At 40.0% G+C, this 19065-nt stretch overlaps 1 protein-coding gene across 6 annotated transcripts in view; it reads left to right on the top strand.

Moving 5' to 3' along the window:
- BANP (BTG3 associated nuclear protein) overlaps positions 1-16778 on the top strand; it is a 225005-nt gene extending 208227 nt beyond the window's left edge. For all 6 annotated transcript variants that reach the window (XM_075008502.1, XM_075008504.1, XM_075008499.1 and 3 more), the window contains 2 exons: positions 8714-8857; positions 15771-16778. In XM_075008502.1, coding sequence (XP_074864603.1) covers positions 8714-8857; positions 15771-15842 — 216 coding nt within the window. In that variant the 3' untranslated portion in view covers positions 15843-16778. The remainder of the gene's footprint in view (positions 1-8713; positions 8858-15770) is intronic.
- Positions 16779-19065: the final 2287 nt, after the last annotated feature.

Below are 19065 nucleotides of genomic sequence, written 5' to 3' on the forward strand. Positions count from 1 at the left end.
ACAGAACAGGTCGTGCGGGTGGCGGAGTGGTACTATATGTGAAGGATAATATAGAATCAAATGAAGTAAAAATCCTAAAGGAATCAAAATGTTCCATAGAATCATTATGGATAACAATTCATTCCTCTAATATGAATATGGCATTAGGAATATATTACCGACCACCTAACCAGGACAGTGATAGTGATGCTGAAATGATGAGGGAGATTAGAGAGGCTATCAAAATAAAAAACACAGTAATAATAGGAGATTTCAATTATCCCCATATTGATTGGGTGCATGTCACCTCAGGACGGGATTCAGAGATTAAATTTCTTGATACCTTAAATGACTGCTTCTTGGAGCAGCTAGTACAGGAACCCACAAGGGGAGAGTCGATTCTCGATCTAGTCTTGACTGGAACGCAGGATCTGGTCCAAGAGGTAACTGTTACTGGACCGCTTGGAAATAGTGACCACAATATAATAACTTTTAATATTCCTGTGTTGGGAAGAACACCGCAGCAGTCAAACACTCCGGCATTTAATTTCAAAAAGGGGAATTACACTAAAATGAGGAAGCTAGTTAAACAGAAACTAAAAGGTAGAGTAATTAAACTAAAATCCCTGGAAGCTGCATGGAAACTGTTTAAAGACACCATACTAGAGGCCCAACTTAAATGTATACCCCAAATAAAAAAACACAGTAAGAGACCTAACAAAGAACCACCATGGCTAAACAGCCATGTTAAAAAGGCAGTGAGAGAGAAAAGGGCAGCTTTTAAAAAGTGGAAGTCAAATCCTAGTGAGGAAAATAGAAAGGAACATAAACACTCCCAAATTAACTGTCATAATGTAGTAAGAAAAGCCAAAAAAGAGTTTGAGGAACAGCTAGCCAAAAATTCAAAAAACAATAGTAAAATGTTTTTTAAATACATTAGAAGCAGGAAGCCTGCTAAAAAAGCAGTGGGGCCCTTGGATGATAAAGATATAAAAGGAGCGATCAAGGAAGACAGTGCCATTGCGGAGCGATTAAATGATTTCTTTGCTTCAGTCTTCACGGCTGAAGATGTTACAGAGGTTCCTAAATCTGAGCCAGCCTTTTTAGGCGACAAATCTGAGGAACTCACTCAGATTGAAGTGACATTAGAGGAGGTTTTGGAATTAATTGATAAGCTGAATAGTAACAAGTCTCCAGGACCAGATGGCATTCACCCAAGGGTTCTGAAAGAACTCAAATGTGAAATTGCGGAGTTATTAACAGTGGTTTGTAACCTATCCTTTAAATCCACTTTGGTACCAAATGACTGGAAGACGGCCAATATAACACCAATATTTAAAAAAGGCTCTAGAGGAGATCCTGGCAATTATAGGCCGATAAGTTTAACATCAGTACCAGGTAAATTAGTAGAAACACTAGTAAAGAGTAAAATTGCAAGGCACATAGAAGAGCATGAATTGTTGGGCAAAAGTCAGCATGGTTTCTGCAGAGGGAAGTCGTGTCTGTCTAATCTATTAGAATTCTTTGAAGGGGTTAATAAACATGCGGACAAGGGGCACCCAGTGGACATAATATACCTAGATTTCCAGAAAGCCTTTGACACGGTCCCACACCAAAGGCTTTTATGTAAATTAGGTGGTCATGGGATAGGAGGAAAGGTCCTTTCATGGATCGGGAATTGGTTAAAAGACAGAAAACAAAGGGTTGGAATAAATGGTAAATTTTCACAATGGAGGGGGGTAACTAGTGGTGTTCCCCAGGGCTCAGTCCTGGGACCGATCCTGTTCAACTTGTTCATCAATGATCTAGAAAATGAGGTAAGCAGTGAGGTGGCAAAGTTTGCAGATGACACCAAGTTGTTCAGGACAGTCAAAAGCAAAAGGGATTGTGAAGAACTACAAAAAGATCTCAGCAAACTGAGTGATTGGGCAGCAAAATGGCAAATGAAATTTAATGTGGGTAAGTGTAAGGTAATGCATGTTGGAAAAAATAACCCAAATTACACGTACTACATGATGGGGTCAAATTTAGCTACGACAGATCAGGAAAGGGATCTTGGAGTTATAGTGGATAGTTCTCTGAAGACATCCACGCAGTGTGCAGCGGCAGTTAGTAAGGCAAATAGGATGTTAGGAATTATTAAAAAAGGGATCGATAATAAGACAAAAGATATCATACTTCCCCTATATAAAACTATGGTACGCCCACATCTCGAGTACTGCGTGCAGATGTGGTCTCCTCACCTCAAAAAAGATATATTGGCATTAGAAAAGGTTCAGAAAAGGGCGACTAAGATGATTAGGGGCTTGGAAAGGGTCCCATATGGGGAGAGGCTAGAGAGACTGGGACTTTTCAGTTTGGAAAAGAGGCGATTGAGGGGCGATATGATAGAGGTATATAAAATCATGAATGGTGTGGAGAAAGTGAATATAGAAAAATTATTTACCTTTTCCCATAATACAAGAACTAGGGGACACCAAATGAAATTGATGGGTAGTAGGTTCAAAACTAATAAAAGGAAATTTTTCTTCACACAGCGCACAGTCAACCTGTGGAACTCCTTGCCCGAGGAGGCTGTGAAGGCCAGGACTCTATTAGGGTTTAAAAAAGAGCTTGATAAATTTTTGCAGGTCAGGTCCATAAATGGCTATTAGCCAGGGATAAAGTATGGTGCCCTAGCCTTCATAACAAGGGCAGGAGATGGATGGCAGGAGATAAATCACTTGTCTTCTGTTCTCCTTCTCTGGGGCACCTGGCATTGGCCACCGTCGGCAGATGGGATGCTGGGCTTGATGGACCTTTGGTCTGACCCAGTATGGCCATTCTTATGTTCTTATGTTCTAACACTTTGGTTACATATGCATGTGTATCACATTGGTTCAGTCTACCTGGACAAGACTTTACACCAAGTGGTTTCATGAAATGTTGTAGACTTACAAAAGTATTTTCATAATAACCATCAACCTGGAGCCTGGCTAAAAGAATACTTAGGATCTGTAAAAACCCAAATCCCTGGTGATTACTGAATTATGGAATTAGTTTAATTATGCCAATTTTACTTCACGTTTAATTTTTTTCTTTCTTAAAATGCGTATTGCCCTTCTGTGATATAGCGGGGGATACGTGTGCGTATGCCATAAACACACATATCCCTCACTGCATCACTCTTCTTGCTATTTTCGTTGCCGACTCCTGAGTTTAGAATAAGAGGGAGTTGCATACCAAATTTTGTGGTCATAGCTCTTACTGTTTAAGAGGAGTTCTTGGAACAAACATAGCAGACACACTCTAAAGTGTGTGTGTGTGTGTGTGTGTGTGTGTGTGTGTGTGTGTGTGTGTGTGTGTATACAGATTGAAAACTGAAATATGAGTTATGACATACATACATTCCCTGAGAATACAGAGCAACTATATATATATATATACACACACACGTATATGCACACACACCAATGTATAGATTAGTATTATGCCAAGTGTAGATTTACTTATTTGTACAATCCTTAATTAGTCTCTGAGTCTACTGTCTCATATAACCAAGTTTTGATTATGTAACTAAAACAAAGTGCAATATAGTGTGCATGAAGTGAAATGGTTTTTAAAATAAAAAATGCCCTAAACTGGGAATAAGCAGTTTTCCAGGGGTGGTAAAAAGTGGGGGAGGGGGAGGAGGGGGTAAAAGAGAGTGTGTGTGTTTAACCCAAATAAGTTATTTATAATCCTGGCCACAATAATACATAAACTTAATAAAATAAGGTCTTTCAAGGATATTGCAGGAAATTGCCATCTTTATCACAATAGCATCATAGCCTCTACACAACAGAGACTGACTCAAGGGAAAAATTGTGAGCTGACTTATCTTCGGAAATGGTGGTGGTTAGCCATTAAAGCTGTTTATTCAGATGTTTTAGAACACTGCTATTTTATTGTTCTGTCTGTGAGGTTTTATAACAAAAAAACAAAGGATTTATATGAGTGATTTTCCTTTACTTCTGAATTCATGAAGACATTAACCAAATGTAGTGCTTAAAGAGGGGAGAAAGTGTGTATATTTTTTAATTTTAACAATTTCTTACGCTGACCTGTACAACGTGACATTTTAAAAGCCATTATTTTAGGGACTGATATAGATTTCAGTGTTGCATCTTTATTTCTATACAAAGTTTAAAAAGCTCTCATAGTAACTAATTGGAAACCTGGTTTAATCTTAGTATAGGAAAAACTTTTCTGGTGTAAATGCTTCTTGTTTATTTTGCAATGGGAAGGTACAAGTTCATGCATTTGTTACAGTGAGTGGAACCTTTGTTAGCCAATCAGATGGATGCAGTGTTCTGATAACCATGTTGGTCCTAGGTTGCATGACCAGATGTCCTGTTTTTAAAGGGACAGCCCCATATTTAAGCCCACCTGCAGTTGTCCCTACTTTTTCCCAAAAAGTGACAAATTATCCTGTATTTTCTGTCTCTCCCCTTCCATCTGCTGGCACACAGGCCAGCAGGCCCCCCATCATCCTCTGCCCCATTTTCAGCCAGCGTTGGCTGCTTGCTGTGATGGCTGATGAGTTTGGGCAGGTGGTGGCCAGTTAAATGTCTCCTCTGCTGCCCAACCATCAGCCCTTTACATGCTGCCTCTCTCATGATCCATTTCTTGATGTGCTCTTTCACTCCCTGAGCTTTGCTACTCCTCCATATTCCCCTCCCACAAGAGGGACACATCCCTGGCCCAGCACTGTGCAAATAACCAGCACCTGATGGGCTGAGGGCTCCGGCCAACAGCCTAGCCAGCAGACCCTTCCCTCTCCCTTTTGTCTCTGGCTGGGCTGGCCACCATGCAAAGCTCAAAACCCTCTGGCCCAGCTGCTGACCAGGAAGAGCCAAGCCCTGTATGTGCCAAATCCCTACACAATGCTGGGCCAGGAAAGCATCTCTGCCCCTCAGCTAAGCTGTGGAGTCGGGAGGAGGCTGTTTCCAACCTGGTCATGCCCTGACCATGCAGGCTCCACAGCAGCCCCAAGGGCAGGGGTACTGAGCATCCTTGTCACATGTTGCCCCTCACGCTACGTCGGGGTCTGCAACCTGCAGCTCCAGAGCCTGATGTGGCTGTTTAAGGACTTCTTTGTGGCTCCCAATGCTATGATTCCAAAGTAGGAAAAAAAACAAACAACCTTCTCCTGATTATTTTGGTGAATGCCTAAAAGCTGAACAATGAACAATTCATATCTAAATAGCAAATGATATGTGATCTCGAACCGTTGTATGACTCCTCCTTTTGCAGGATATGTGTGTGTCCTGTTGTTAAAGTAGGTGTTACAAAAAGCCTGGTGTGACATTATTTATGAAGGACTGTCTTGTAGTCAAACGCATTATGGTTCTTGAGTTATTTACCAAATTAAAAAAAAGAAAAAAAAGAGAAAGCTCTTCTTGTTCTTTTGGTTGCCAACGCCTGTGCTAGGTCCTGCCTCCAGGAAGTGTGGGGCGGCTCTGTCCCCTGGGCATCCTTCTCTGCTGAGTCACCTCTCTGGTCTGGTTTGCTGAAGCCTCTGAAGTCAGGTTCGCTGGGCCCTGGTGCACAGTGCACCCTTAGGGCTTAACCCCTTCCTGCCCATCCTGTAGCCAGGGGATAGGAGGTGGGTGACTTATGTTAGTGACCAGCAGCTGCTTGGAGCTGTTAGCTGACTTTCTAGAGGCAGGAAAAGGACAACCTGCTTCTAGCCACCGGGATGGGGGTGAGGGAACTGAGGAAGGCAGAAGAGCTGAGCTGTGGAAAGACGCGGGTCAAGTCGTTCCTACCCCCACACTACCGCCCCGCTGTGGCTGGAAGCCCTTGCCTCCTGGACAGTGCTGAAAGCTGCTGCTGGTGTTAGCTCTCAGAGAGATCTGGGAAGGGTGTGCCTGTACCCTGCACACCCACCCTGCATATTGCCTTGAAAAGATGAGGAGCTAATCACCAAGAGAGACTGTGGTGTGTCCTGAGGTTCCAGCTGGGCATGGAGGATGGAGAGCAGTGGAATGGGAGGGCGGGTTGGGTCAAGTTTGTAGGCCACCCCCATCCTCACGAGAGAGAGGGGTATACTGGAGTGTGTGTGTGTGTCTCCTCTCCCCAGCCACCAGATACACAGTATTTCTTTTTAACAAGGACTCAGTCAACTTCATGTTAATTTGAATGTTTGTACTGCATAGTTGTGATTGACATTAAACTTGTTTGACTATGAGTAATTTTACCAGTTGTCCAGCATTCAGCAGAAGGAAGTACGGTCCTAGTCCTAGGATATTCGAGATACAAGGTGGGTGAGGAAATATCTTTTAGAACTTGGTCCAATAAAATATATTACCTCCCCCAGCCTTTGTCCAAACTGTACGCCTTCAAAATAAGTACTTCTAAAGTTTGCTAGAGGGAGTGCTATACTGTAGAACATACAACCTGGTACTGTTCTAAACTTAAAAGTTTTCATGTAAAATAATTATAAGATCAATATAATGTAAAAGGGCTGTAGCAGTCCATTCACCCATAATTATTCAGGGGTTTTGCAGTCAGCAATAATATGTACAGTGTCAGAATTTGTCAAGAACTGTTGCTCTTGGCAGGTAAATATGCTCATATTCAGACTGTGAAGTGTTTCCAATACAGCATATAGCATGGTTACAAAATGTATGACAGGAACAGGAAACAGAGAAATTAACATATTCCTTTAAAAACAAAATCAAGCAGTCTTTTGTAGTGTGGCCTCCTTTTCTCAACTGCATCTCAGCACCACCCATGATCCCTGGGCAATGCTAGAAATAGTTCTTGAGATCTCTGTTGTTTTATCTCTTTTGCTTCTCAGGGAATTTCTGGTTTCCCCACTTCTTTGTGGCCACCCATTTGGACACAACTAAGAAATCAAATCTTATATAATCTGTGTTACTTCCTCTTGTTAATTCTTTTGGTTTAAATCTGATGATGAATGTGTTTTGTAAAGTTTGTTGTAAGAATTACAGCATATGGAAGCTAATTTTTTCTACAGTTACAGTGGGATTAAATGAAGTTACTTGGGAAATTATGCTGGTTAGATATGCCTAACTTGTATTCTGATCTCGTATGTCTCCTTTGCTTCATCAGTGCAATAAAATAAACAACTATGAAAAGAGATTTATCATAAAGTATAATTTAAACTATTCCTCAGAGTGCAAGATGGTTTCTGATTCCTCAAAGCTAACAATGAATCTAACCTTAAGCAGTCAGCAAGCAGATCTAGAAAGATTCATCAAGCACAAGTATTAATTAGAAATAATTATTAAATCTACACATTTATTATACAGTGGGAACGCACTGCAACAATACAGTGTCAAAAGATTAATGTCTTGGCTGTGAGAATGAATATCTTGGCTTTGTCTCCTTATTTGTGTAGCAGCAAGAGACAGTTACTTTGTAAGAATGTTCTACCTCATTGACATTAGCACATAATTAGGCCAATGTATTCAAGGCCTCAGTAGCCACAAGTAGAATTTTATAATCCCTTTATTATTTGTGACCACTGGCCCCAATAAGGTATTACATCAGTGATTCTCAACCTGTTGTAGGCTGCAGATGCAATTCTCTGTGTTATGGGGCTGCATTCATGCAAGATGTCTGCTATCTGTATGGACTTGAAGAGGTCACATGGGCCACATCTTTGTGTTGATTAGGCAGCAAGCGGCCTGCGGACCATCGTTGGGAGCCACTGTATTTATTACATTCAGCAGTGGAAAACTAGCTTTAAAATATTTTTGAAAATGTATTTAGCTGTAAGCACTTCCCTAAATACCTTTTGCAAAGTGATTTTAAGAATGTAAAAATGGCAACTCTTGTGCAAATATAGCCAGTGACATTAGCAGTGATGTCTACCTTGCGAGTTAATGACATCAGACACCTTGTCTGGTAACAAGAGCCAGTCACCTCTGCAAGACCCCTCTCCTACCCCATTTCTAGGGCTCTAAGGCACATTTACAATAACTAATCAAGCCAGAGGTTTTTATGAATCACAGAATGTAGCAGAAAAATCCCCAGCTCTGTGCTTATTGGGATTCAGGAAGGGCCCCTGCTGCTACACCCTGATCCAATGACCACTGGAATTAATGAACAGGCTCCCATTGACTTGACTGGGCTGTGGATTAGGGTCACAGCATAGCACGATGTTGTACCTTAATGCTCCATTTTGTTTCTGTCCCCAGAATGTTGGTCTCATTCCCACTAAACTAGTGTGAATTGGGCGCACTCATTACAAGAAAATAGGTTCGGTAGTTAGTAAGTGCTGCATTTTATTACCAAGTCGAAGAACAGCCTCATTCTGTTTGTGTTAATCAAAAGTAGTTTTGTTTTAATTTGAAAAATGAAACCTGGAGTATTTAGCATAATCCCTGAGGATGGTTTTGGTCCATCACTAGAGCTGGTACTTTTTGAATACAGAGCTGTTTTGTATTATAAAATCATAACAGAGCTAAATGTTTCCAGGTATGTTTGCTGCTAACTCTTTCACTAAAGAATTGAAGGATTCCAGATTTTATAAAATACAGCAAAGTGCTTCTGGCATAACTGCCATTCAGTATAAATACCACATTCTCTTGGAAATCCTGGCAGTTAAACTTAACCATTATTGAGAGAGAGTTTTTGGTGGGGTTCTTTTTGTTGCCCATCTATTTTGTAGTTCCAGATGTTTCACAATGCCTTCATAACTATGGTTATTTACAGGACGCTTTCTCTATTGGTTTGTCTGCAGGTGCTACAGGGTGCTCAGTTGATAGCTGTTGCCTCTGCAGATCCTGCCTCTGGGGGTGTAGACGGATCCCCACTGCAAGGGAGTGATATCCAGGTCCAATATGTCCAGCTGGCACCAGTGACGGACCATGCTGCTACTAATCAAGTATGCATTTTTTCCCATTTGAAAGTACTCAAAAACATGTAAATGCCTGTCAGAATAACTATATGTCTGTCTGCAAATATTCCATTCCCTTAGGTTTATAATATGTAATTTTTCAACTCTAAAAATGTCTCTTATGATGAGTGCCTCCATTTATTAGCAGCTTTGGACTGTTCTTGGCCTTATTCCTACTTCTGAGTACTTGCTGGATTGCTCCACGTGTATGGTCATTTTAGTCGTCTTTATTTTCCTGCACCAGGGTGATAGGACAAGAAGATGTTTGCCTAAAGTCATAGGAACGCTTCTTTCAGTCTGAAGTTCTTGAGTCCTATCTTTTTGATCATCATTTTAATGCATTGCCTGAATGATTCACATCAGCTGCACTGTTGGCAATTGTAAGCAAACACTTTTAAAATGGAGGCATTATGCTTCATGCCAATATAAATGTTCATGTAGCTGGCTCTAGAAAACTCTTGTTTTCCTCAGAGATACAGGGGGTGATTGAATTCTGCAGTGGTCTCATGCCATCTGCCTGCAACCTGACAGTCAGTGACCAAGAGTACGTGCCTAATAATGTCTTATCCACTTGAAGAAGTGACTGATCTTAATGGCAACAAAATGAGTCCAGTCTCAAACAGCACCAATTTTTTCAAGGTAGTTGACTCTATCCCCAAAACAAGTCAAGGGTGCCCAGAAGGATTGCAAACTAAGCTGCCACCTATATCCTGTAGGGTGTTATGATAGCAATGCCACTCGCTGGCTCGAAAGTTGGCTTTTGCCACTATTTTTATTGTAAACCTCCGTTATGTGGGGGTGTTTATCCTGACTGCAGACACTGGCTGTGGGGGTGAGGAGGGAGGTTTATCCGTTCTTGGGAAAAGAAGATGTTGCATTTTGTGTGTTATGATGTGCTCCAATATTTTGTACATGCATGGAAGGATGCCAGTTTGACTTGCATGTTTTAGACTAATATTTGAAAAAAACAGTTTCAGTTTACAAGCCAAAGTCCTGATTTTTAGAAGGCCTCATGAGTGGTGCAGGCAACCTGGACTTCAAATGGAGTGAAGGGAAGTAGAGGTTGCTGAGCAGCTTTAAGTGTCAGAAACAAAGGGGTTTTAAATGCCCTGACTTTTACATGAGTTTTGAGTAGGGACATGTAATAGGCAAGGCTTACTGTTCTTAATAGACCTATATGAGCATAACCGTGTTTGTGACATGGTGCTGTCACAGAAGACCCCTTTGTGGTGTTCTGCAATGTGCTGATCGTACAACTGATAACTGCCTTCTTGCTCTCTGGATCTCCCCATCACCCTGTCCTGCTGGGCCATATTCTCTGGTCTTCCCCAGCCAAGGCACAGAGTTGGGGTTACCATCCCCCAGCAGAGGAATGCAGACACTAATTTACTTCAGGTCTAGGACACAGCAATCAGAAAATCTACCCTCAAAGGGGATCAAACCCCATATAAATCCATCTCTTTCTGTGCAAGAGTTTTGCACAGAGAGGGCTCATCAGGAAGCCACCATTGTCAATGAGAGGGAGATATGCACCATGGTGGCCCCCCTCCCAGGTAATAACTGTTTCCACTAGGCTTGATCATTAATAAACATTTTTATTAAGCATAAACAATAGGATTTACATGGTTGTAAGTGAAAACAGACAGATCAAAGTTAAGGTATTGACTTGAAATGAAAAGAAAATGCATGGCAAATTCTGACTGCCCTAAGAGATGTGTTTCATATAAATTCGTACCTTAAAGAGCTGTTCTCATGTCAAGTAAAATCTTCAGACTTGAGCTGTTCTCTTTTTGTTGCGGGTCAACACCCTTTCATAGTTCATTGTTTCTTCTTCGGGCATTTCAGGCAAATTCCAAAACAGGCTGAAGACGAAGACCTGATAGACTCCCATTCCTTAAACAGACTTTTCTGTAGGGCAGGAAACCTTTGTTTTCCAATCCTCCTTGCTATGGGAAAACACTGGATAAAAATGGCTTGCAGTACCAGGTGGTATGGTCATGTGTCTTTCTAGCACCAAATACCTTCTAGCCTTACAGCACAACCAAGGTTGTTTACAAGTCATTAAGTTAATCACATGGTCATTAAAGTCCCAGGGGCACTAGCACTGGCCCTCATTAGCATATTTAAAACTACATACAGACATATATTTCATATTTTTAACTTCCATAGAAGAATGATATGTATGTCAAACTATAATATTCAGATCCCTCAAATTGTAACATTAAAATTGTCAGATTACCTGAGGTATTTTGTCCAAAGTATCTTCAAGTTATGCATACTTATAATTCATAAGCCAATTTTCATAAAGTAGGTGGGCCATCACGCATATCGCTCTGGCGTGTGAAAAATCCATACCGCTGAGCAACGTAATTATACTGAGCTAACCCTTCTTGTAGACAGTGCTATGTCTGCAGGAGAGCATCTCCTGCCAACAAAGCTATTGCCTCTCAGGGAGTGTGGCTTAATTAGCATCTTCATTAAAGCACAGCAGTGGCAGGCACAGGTTCATCAACTCAGCATTTTAACTGTAGATGTGCCCTTAGCAACTCATCTGAGTAACTTCCTACTATTTTTAGTTCCCTGAGGAGCTGTGGTAACCCTCCCTCATGGAGTAGAATCCAGTCATACATAAACCATTCATAAATGTAAAACAACGGTCCCCAAAGATACTGCATAGGATTGCAGTATCTGTCACAAATATCACAGACAAGAAGCTTCTCAGAAAGGAGATCTTGCCATGTTTGTTTATTTTAAACATTTGAAGACCCATGCACACTTCTGGCTGTGTCCAGCTAATAATATACTGCTGCAACATGCATAATTCAGAGGTGTTCTTTTCATAGTAAACTACCATTCCCACACTGGGCCCAAGAGTATTCCCATAAATCACTTCCCAGTGAATTTGTTAGGGAGCCTGTTTTTTTGTGACAGTATCACCCCTCTTAGCTATTAGATCTGACAGGTAGTTGGTTGTCAAGTCCAGCAGTAAACATAGGAACTCTGTCTCTCACACAGCTGGCAACCACAAAAGGAGTGACTTTCTTTCAGAGACACTTTGCACTGTGTTCAGTTTTAACATTGTGGCTAACCACAGAGATTTATATCGAGTTGTAGATCAACTGAAAGGAATGTGGAACAAGAGCGGTATGAAAAGAAATGCAGAAAAGGATAAAAATAAGTTCACGGTAAATATTTCCGAGTTTGCACAGACTAAACATGAAGGAGTGAAATGTATGAACTCGTAAACAAATAACCAGTTTGGCTGAAATGTTGCAGTAGTCCTACATCACTGGAATTGAACTGATAGAATAAAGGAAAAATAGGAAATGCACATCTTAGCTCAGTAACTCAGCAGCATGCTGTTATTTGTTTTTCCAGAAAGTTCTATGTAGCGATACTTTGCTGGTCTCAAACATTGTGAATCTGTAGCTGTGTAACAGCATCTCAAAAGTGGAGCTCATTGTTCCCCCAGGGACAAAATCCAGTACAAATTCCAAGTTCATAACTTCATGGGTGAATGCCTACTTCAGCTCTGAAAAATAAGCCTCTGATTTTCTCATGCTCGTGCCCTCCAAACTCAGCCTTATTATTCAGGGATGCCAGGCTGCACATGCAAAGTTAGAGGCAGAAATGAGGCTCCTTTGAAATTAATCATTTCTTTTAACTGACCCAAAAAAGAGACAAATGTTCTGATGTTCAATATTAATTTCAGTTTATTCAAGCACAGTTTTGTACTCAGAAATTAACTTCAGGTACAAGTGTTAACAATTAGAAGTCTGATCATTTGTACTCCGAAATCAGGTAGATATCTATCTACTAATATGTCAGCAGTGTGTAGCAGGTACAAAACTGCAACTGCATGTCCAAAGGCTGGTTTGAGATCTGGCTCCTATTCAGGGTCTAGAAGTCGTTTACATACTTTCATGCTCTGATTGAATTCTTTATTTATAGAAAACCTAATTATTCTTGACATTAATTTGCAAGAACAAAATTTGGAAATAGTATATATTTTTCCACTGAAATCTCATGATTGGGGATCAAATTTTGGTTACGATGAGGGGGACCCACACAATGCAAGCTTGCTTGCGGGGACTTCAAACAGTCTTATGCTTCTGACCTAATAGCCTGAACCTTGGATATATAGTCAGTGCTTGTGTTATACTTTTGTTTGCTTAGATATTTAGGTGGTTTGCTTTAAAGCTTAGCTTTTGCCAAGCTGTTAGCATTGTTCTCCTTATTGGCATGGTTATATAGGACAAGTAAATAAGCCATCAAATTAACTCATAGAATTCTACAGGAGAAAAAATGTAGCTACATGCACTTATTGGCAACAGAACACACAAAAGCAAACAAAAATTAGTAAGTGTAAGGTAATGCATGTTGCATGCATGGGTAAGTGTAAGGTAATGCATGTTGGAAAAAATAACCCAAATTACACGTACTACATGATGGGGTCAAATTTAGCTACGACAGATCAGGAAAGGGATCTTGGAGTTATAGTGGATAGTTCTCTGAAGACATCCACGCAGTGTGCAGCAGCAGTTAGTAAGGCAAATAGGATGTTAGGAATTATTAAAAAAGGGATCGATAATAAGACAAAAGATATCATACTTCCCCTATATAAAACTATGGTACGCCCACATCTCGAGTACTGCGTGCAGATGTGGTCTCCTCACCTCAAAAAAGATATATTGGCATTAGAAAAGGTTCAGAAAAGGGCGACTAAGATGATTAGGGGCTTGGAAAGGGTCCCATATGGGGAGAGGCTAGAGAGACTGGGACTTTTCAGTTTGGAAAAAAGGCGATTGAGGGGCGATATGATAGAGGTATATAAAATCATGAATGGTGTGGAGAAAGTGAATATAGAAAAATTATTTACCTTTTCCCATAATACAAGAACTAGGGGACACCAAATGAAATTGATGGGTAGTAGGTTCAAAACTAATAAAAGGAAATTTTTCTTCACACAGCGCACAGTCAACCTGTGGAACTCCTTGCCCGAGGAGGCTGTGAAGGCCAGGACTCTATTAGGGTTTAAAAAAGAGCTTGATAAATTTTTGCAGGTTAGGTCCATAAATGGCTATTAGCCAGGGATAAAGTATGGTGCCCTAGCCTTCATAACAAGGGCAGGAGATGGATGGCAGGAGATAAATCACTTGATCATTGTCTTCTGTTCTCCTTCTCTGGGGCACCTGGCATTGGCCACTGTTGGCAGATGGGATGCTGGGCTCGATGGACCTTTGGTCTGACCCAGTATGGCCATTCTTATGTTCTTATGTAAAAATTAATTTCACAGTGAAACCTTAGTTTACGAAGGAGGCTTTGAAAAGTTGAGCCTCAGAATATTCTTATTTGAATAAGTCACTACTAGCAAAGCGTTTGTGTAGGAAAATCATTAGACCTTCATGCCAAGTGTTGACTCTAGTTTTTCCTTATTAGAAGAAAGAGGCCAGTGAATCAGGTGTCAGAAAGTACCTTCTCCTGTAATGGCGGTGTTGCTACTGTATTGGTCTTGTACCAGTCCTGTTCCTAGAGCCTCAACTGACTCAAAGGTACAGGTTGTATGACAGTCTACGTTCACTTTGTTTCGTGAAAAATCTCTGTCACAAATCTCTGAGGCTCTACACATGAGGTGTACCCTTAGAAGCCTCACTTGACTGGACTAATATGTGAAAAATTCACATTCTTAATGCAGATGCTTCTCCCCCCGCATCCCCCATTTTCAGAGTAAATCAGTTGTTTAGGTTTTTGGTTTGTTTTTCATTTAATCCTTTTTATACAGGTCTATTTCCTTTCTGTAGGGACTGAGAATTCTTGGCCTTCGTTGTGAAGAATTTTAGAGAGAAAAAGTTAATTTCCCAGAAAGTACTGGGATTATTTACAGTACTTTAATTCTTATTTGACTTTGTTTATTAGGTGTGAATTAGACTTAAGCCTGCCTGTCTTGTGTTGTCTGAGAACCCCAGGAAGAACACACAAAAGGGCATTGTACACAGAAAAGGTGGAATGCCACTACCCTGAAACATACATAACTCACATTTCAATTTCAGCTGCAGCTGCATACCTGTTTTGGCTTGGTGTAACTATTTTGGTTAGGGGATTGATTGTTTGTTTGTTCGTTTGTTTGACTGAAATAGCTGAACTGGTACAATCTTTAGTATGGCTGGAGTTACACCAGCATAAAGGTGATCTGTAACAGAGTAGTATGTTTCCTTTCCCATAGGAGTATAAAGCGCCTTTATATAAGTATTCCTGCAGCCACTCTGAAGGCAGAGGTGGGTGCGGGGAGAGGTAGTATGTACTGCTTAAACTTTGCTGGGGAGTTGTGTATAGATAAGCTACTGCTTTTTACTTTGCTGTGGTTTAGGTACCCCTGACTGTCTTCCTTTCCAGATTTGTTTTAAAAAAAATGGAATATACAATTCACTTTCTGAGCAGCTTTCAAAGTGCTTTAATTATTTTAGCTAGCATTTTAGCAAAACTCATAACATAGGTTGGCACTAATGGTTCTTGTATATTCTCTGCCCATAGAAAAATTGAGCTACTTCAGTTTTGGACACATTAGGAAGATCTGGTAATGCAAGTAGAGATTTATATGTGGCCGAAAGGAAGGTAATAAAATGTTTAGCATCAGAAAAGATACTGTGTTTTAATAACACTTCGCAATTTTTATTAGCTTTTTCAAAATGCTATACAAACAGATACTCAGCTGTCTTCCCAAAAGGCCCATGAGCCAGGCAAGTGACATTATCCCTTTCCTTTAGGTGGTAGGGATGAAAGCCACACAGCAAGTCAGTGGGGCAGGGATTAAAGGTTTTGAGTGACTTGCTTTTCAAATCTTCTTTAGAAGTTGAGAAGTTCATATGAAATAAAATATGAATTAATGTTTGTCTTTTTGTAGAGCACGGATTCCCTTCAATCAACTATTCAGCCAGAAATGCAGATAGAGCATGGAGCAATCCAGATCCAGTAAAGCAGTAATTGTGGAAGTTTCATAGATCCAGACACCAGTGACCACACACAGAAGCTAAAGGTTGCTGCCCATGTACAACAAAAAGAGAAAGAATGCAACTATCAGACTAACAGACATTTTCGTATACATCTCCTGTAAATATCACAACTTTGTTTTGTTTGTTTTTAGACACATGGCTAGATCTTCACCTGGTGTAAATCAGTTTAGCTCTAACTTCAGTGGAATGACATCACTTTACACCAGCTGAGGAGCTGATGCTCTAGATATACAGGGTCATCCCTTAGGTACTGAAGGAAAAATATTCCCTCCATGAGAAGAAAAGCGCCTAATCATCAATCACAATGTTAAAACTGAATTACTGTTCCATCCCATTATTTTTTTTGTGAATCATACCACTGTAAGTCCGTAGCTCTTCTGTCAACATACATTGCTGCTTTGCAGTACAGGCTTTATCACATATAGAAAATCAAGAGCTGAAATATTTTTCATTGTTTAAATGGCTTTTTTTATTTGCTATGGTGTTTATAACAAAAACAAAAAAGAAAAAAGTTTAAAAAAGAAAAGCCCTCATACTGCAAGTATTAGCCTTTTCCTGGTGATTTCTGTTCAGTGTAATGAAAAATTGTATTTGCAAAAGACTAACCATTTTATTTGTATTGTTGCTTAACTACTTTTCTAAAGAAAAATGTTATAAATGCTGTAATTATGCATTTCTAAAGAAACAAATAAATGTGTATTTATGAACAGTGCAGTTCCCTCTTCCCCATCCCCCTCTTTGTATATCCTTACAGGAGAACACATTTTACTTTGATTATTTTTATAACACTATGCCTATGAAATATTTATAGATATCTTCTATTTGTAGAGCTATATTACTAAATTCAGAGTTGAGTCTAAGTGAAGTCTACAGGGAGGATAAAATATAGTGTTACTGTGGCCCCACAAAATAGACATGATGATACTGTTAACCTAATCACTGCCTGTGGATTTGGAGTGATGGTCCATCAGGAGGGAAAAAAACAAAACAAAACTGTTTTTTTCCAGTGTGAACCTTTCTGAGCTTCAAAGTCTGCATCTTGCATCTCATATGCTACATTTATAAAGCTGTTTCCAACCAAACTTTATAAAGGCTGCTCAGAATTTTTATGCCTGGAGCAACTCCCAACCCCTGCTGCCATCCCTGTGGAGAATTGACAACATTGTAAATAGTCTCAGAGGGGTAGCCAAGTTAGTCTGTATCTTCACAAAAAAAGCAAGCAGTCCTGTAGCACCTTGCACAGTTCTGCTCCAGAATCTGAAGAAGTCGGTCTTTCCCACAAAATCTCATTACCTAATAAATAAAATTGTAAGTCTTTAAGGTGCTACAGGACCGCTTACTTTGTTTTGACAGAATTGCACATCAGCTGTACTCTTGGTAAACAGTGAGGCATAAATGGGTGTGGATTAGACCTGGTTGGATGATTTGTTGTCATTTACTTAGGCTGGGATTAAGTAAAATGGAGTTTGTCCTTTAGTCAGTCCTCTTTGAAACCCCAGTCTTATTCTGTTCATTTTTGCTCTTGTCATTGACCACATAATTCCTGGTAGATGTTTTCTACTTAGGATAATATTCTGCTGAGGCCACATATGCTATATGAGATATGAGGCTTTCTTTCTAAAAAGGTGCTCATCTAGTTATTTTTCCAATTACTTTATCTCTGTTGAGACAGTTGAATACTGCCCTTTAAAGATTATCATTTTGTAAGATTTGTAATTCAGTAGTTCCGTAATTGCATCTACTTTTGACAGATTAGTGATCTTGACTGATCTTTTTCTGTAAATGACTGTCCACCACCACCCTGGGTTGTTTTACATTCAACAATGTTTTATCATCATTGCTACGAATATCACAATTCACATGGGACTCCGGACTTATTTTGCTAAAAGCTTTAAGTCGAGGAGGTCAAGAATTACTTCAAAGGCCACCTGTCCACCTGCCCCACCACTCCAGGAGTGAAATACTGGCTCAGTTGAAATGAATAGGAGTTTTGCCACTGATTTCAGCACAACCCCAATTTCACCTCAGATGTGTTTATTTAGTGATCTAATTTAAGGGAAAGAAGTATTCTTTGCAGGAACATTATTGGCTTAGAGAACAGACCTGCTTGTGTGTTTCAGACAATCAAAAATATACAGTTTTTCTTTAACTGAATAAACTAACTTCTTATTGAGAGACAGTATGCTATATACTTATGAGAATGTTACTGAATGAGAAATCGCCACAAATTCTATTTCATTTAACTTAGGAAAACATCCCTCCTGAGCTGTAGGCCTCAACTCCCAAGATTTCGTGCAAATATTGTCCCTGGTAAGTATTAAGTTTACTATAAGTTCCCACTTTTCATTAGGATATTTGCTGAAGCACAAGTACAACACAAATTATGAGCAAGAGCTTGTCAAAACTACATTTACAACAGGTTAAAGAATATGGCTCCTTGCCGGTTTCATTTTTAGTGCTTCCCAAACTAGGTGATGTTGAAACAACTTTGCTTCCAAAGGGAAGACTAAAAGTACCATGATTCCTGCATGTTTGAGTGGCTGTTGAATAAGAAAACATTATTTGGAAGTGACAGCAAACAAGTCTGGGAAGGTGAAGACAAAGCTATTTGGATATTGAAGACAAAATCTCCCATACCGTATTCCTGTTGGAGATAAAGCCTTCATGCTCTCCATCAGGAAGTATGTACTGCCTTTCCTTGCTTTGAGACTTGGGCTACGTCTACACTGGCATTCCTCTTTCAAAAGAGGCATGCAAATGAAAGGACTCAAAAATGCAAATGAAACATAGATTTACACATCTGACACCTCATTTGCATATTCTTTCGAAAGAAGAAAAGCAGTTTGGACACGGCTCTTTCGAAAGTAAACTCCATCTTCGAAAGAACCCTTCTTCCTATTTTTTAGGAAGAAGGTTTCTTTCGAAGATGGGGTTTACTTTCAAAAGAGCTACGTGAACACTGCTTTTCTTCTTTTGGAACAAGCTCTTTTGAAAAAAAGAATATGCAAATGAGGTGCCAGGTATGTAAATCTGTGCCTCATTGGCCTTTTTGAGTTCCTTCATTTGCAAGCCTCTTTTGAAAGAGGAATGCTAGTGTAGACGTAGCCCTGAGGAAAACACCATGTGCATATGCTGCATTGTGTAAACACAGTACACATGCATTGAAGTCACAGAATTCTCCCTTTC

The sequence above is a fragment of the Carettochelys insculpta genome, chromosome 14 (assembly GCF_033958435.1).
Source record: "Carettochelys insculpta isolate YL-2023 chromosome 14, ASM3395843v1, whole genome shotgun sequence".
NCBI classification, from domain to species: domain Eukaryota; kingdom Metazoa; phylum Chordata; order Testudines; family Carettochelyidae; genus Carettochelys; species Carettochelys insculpta.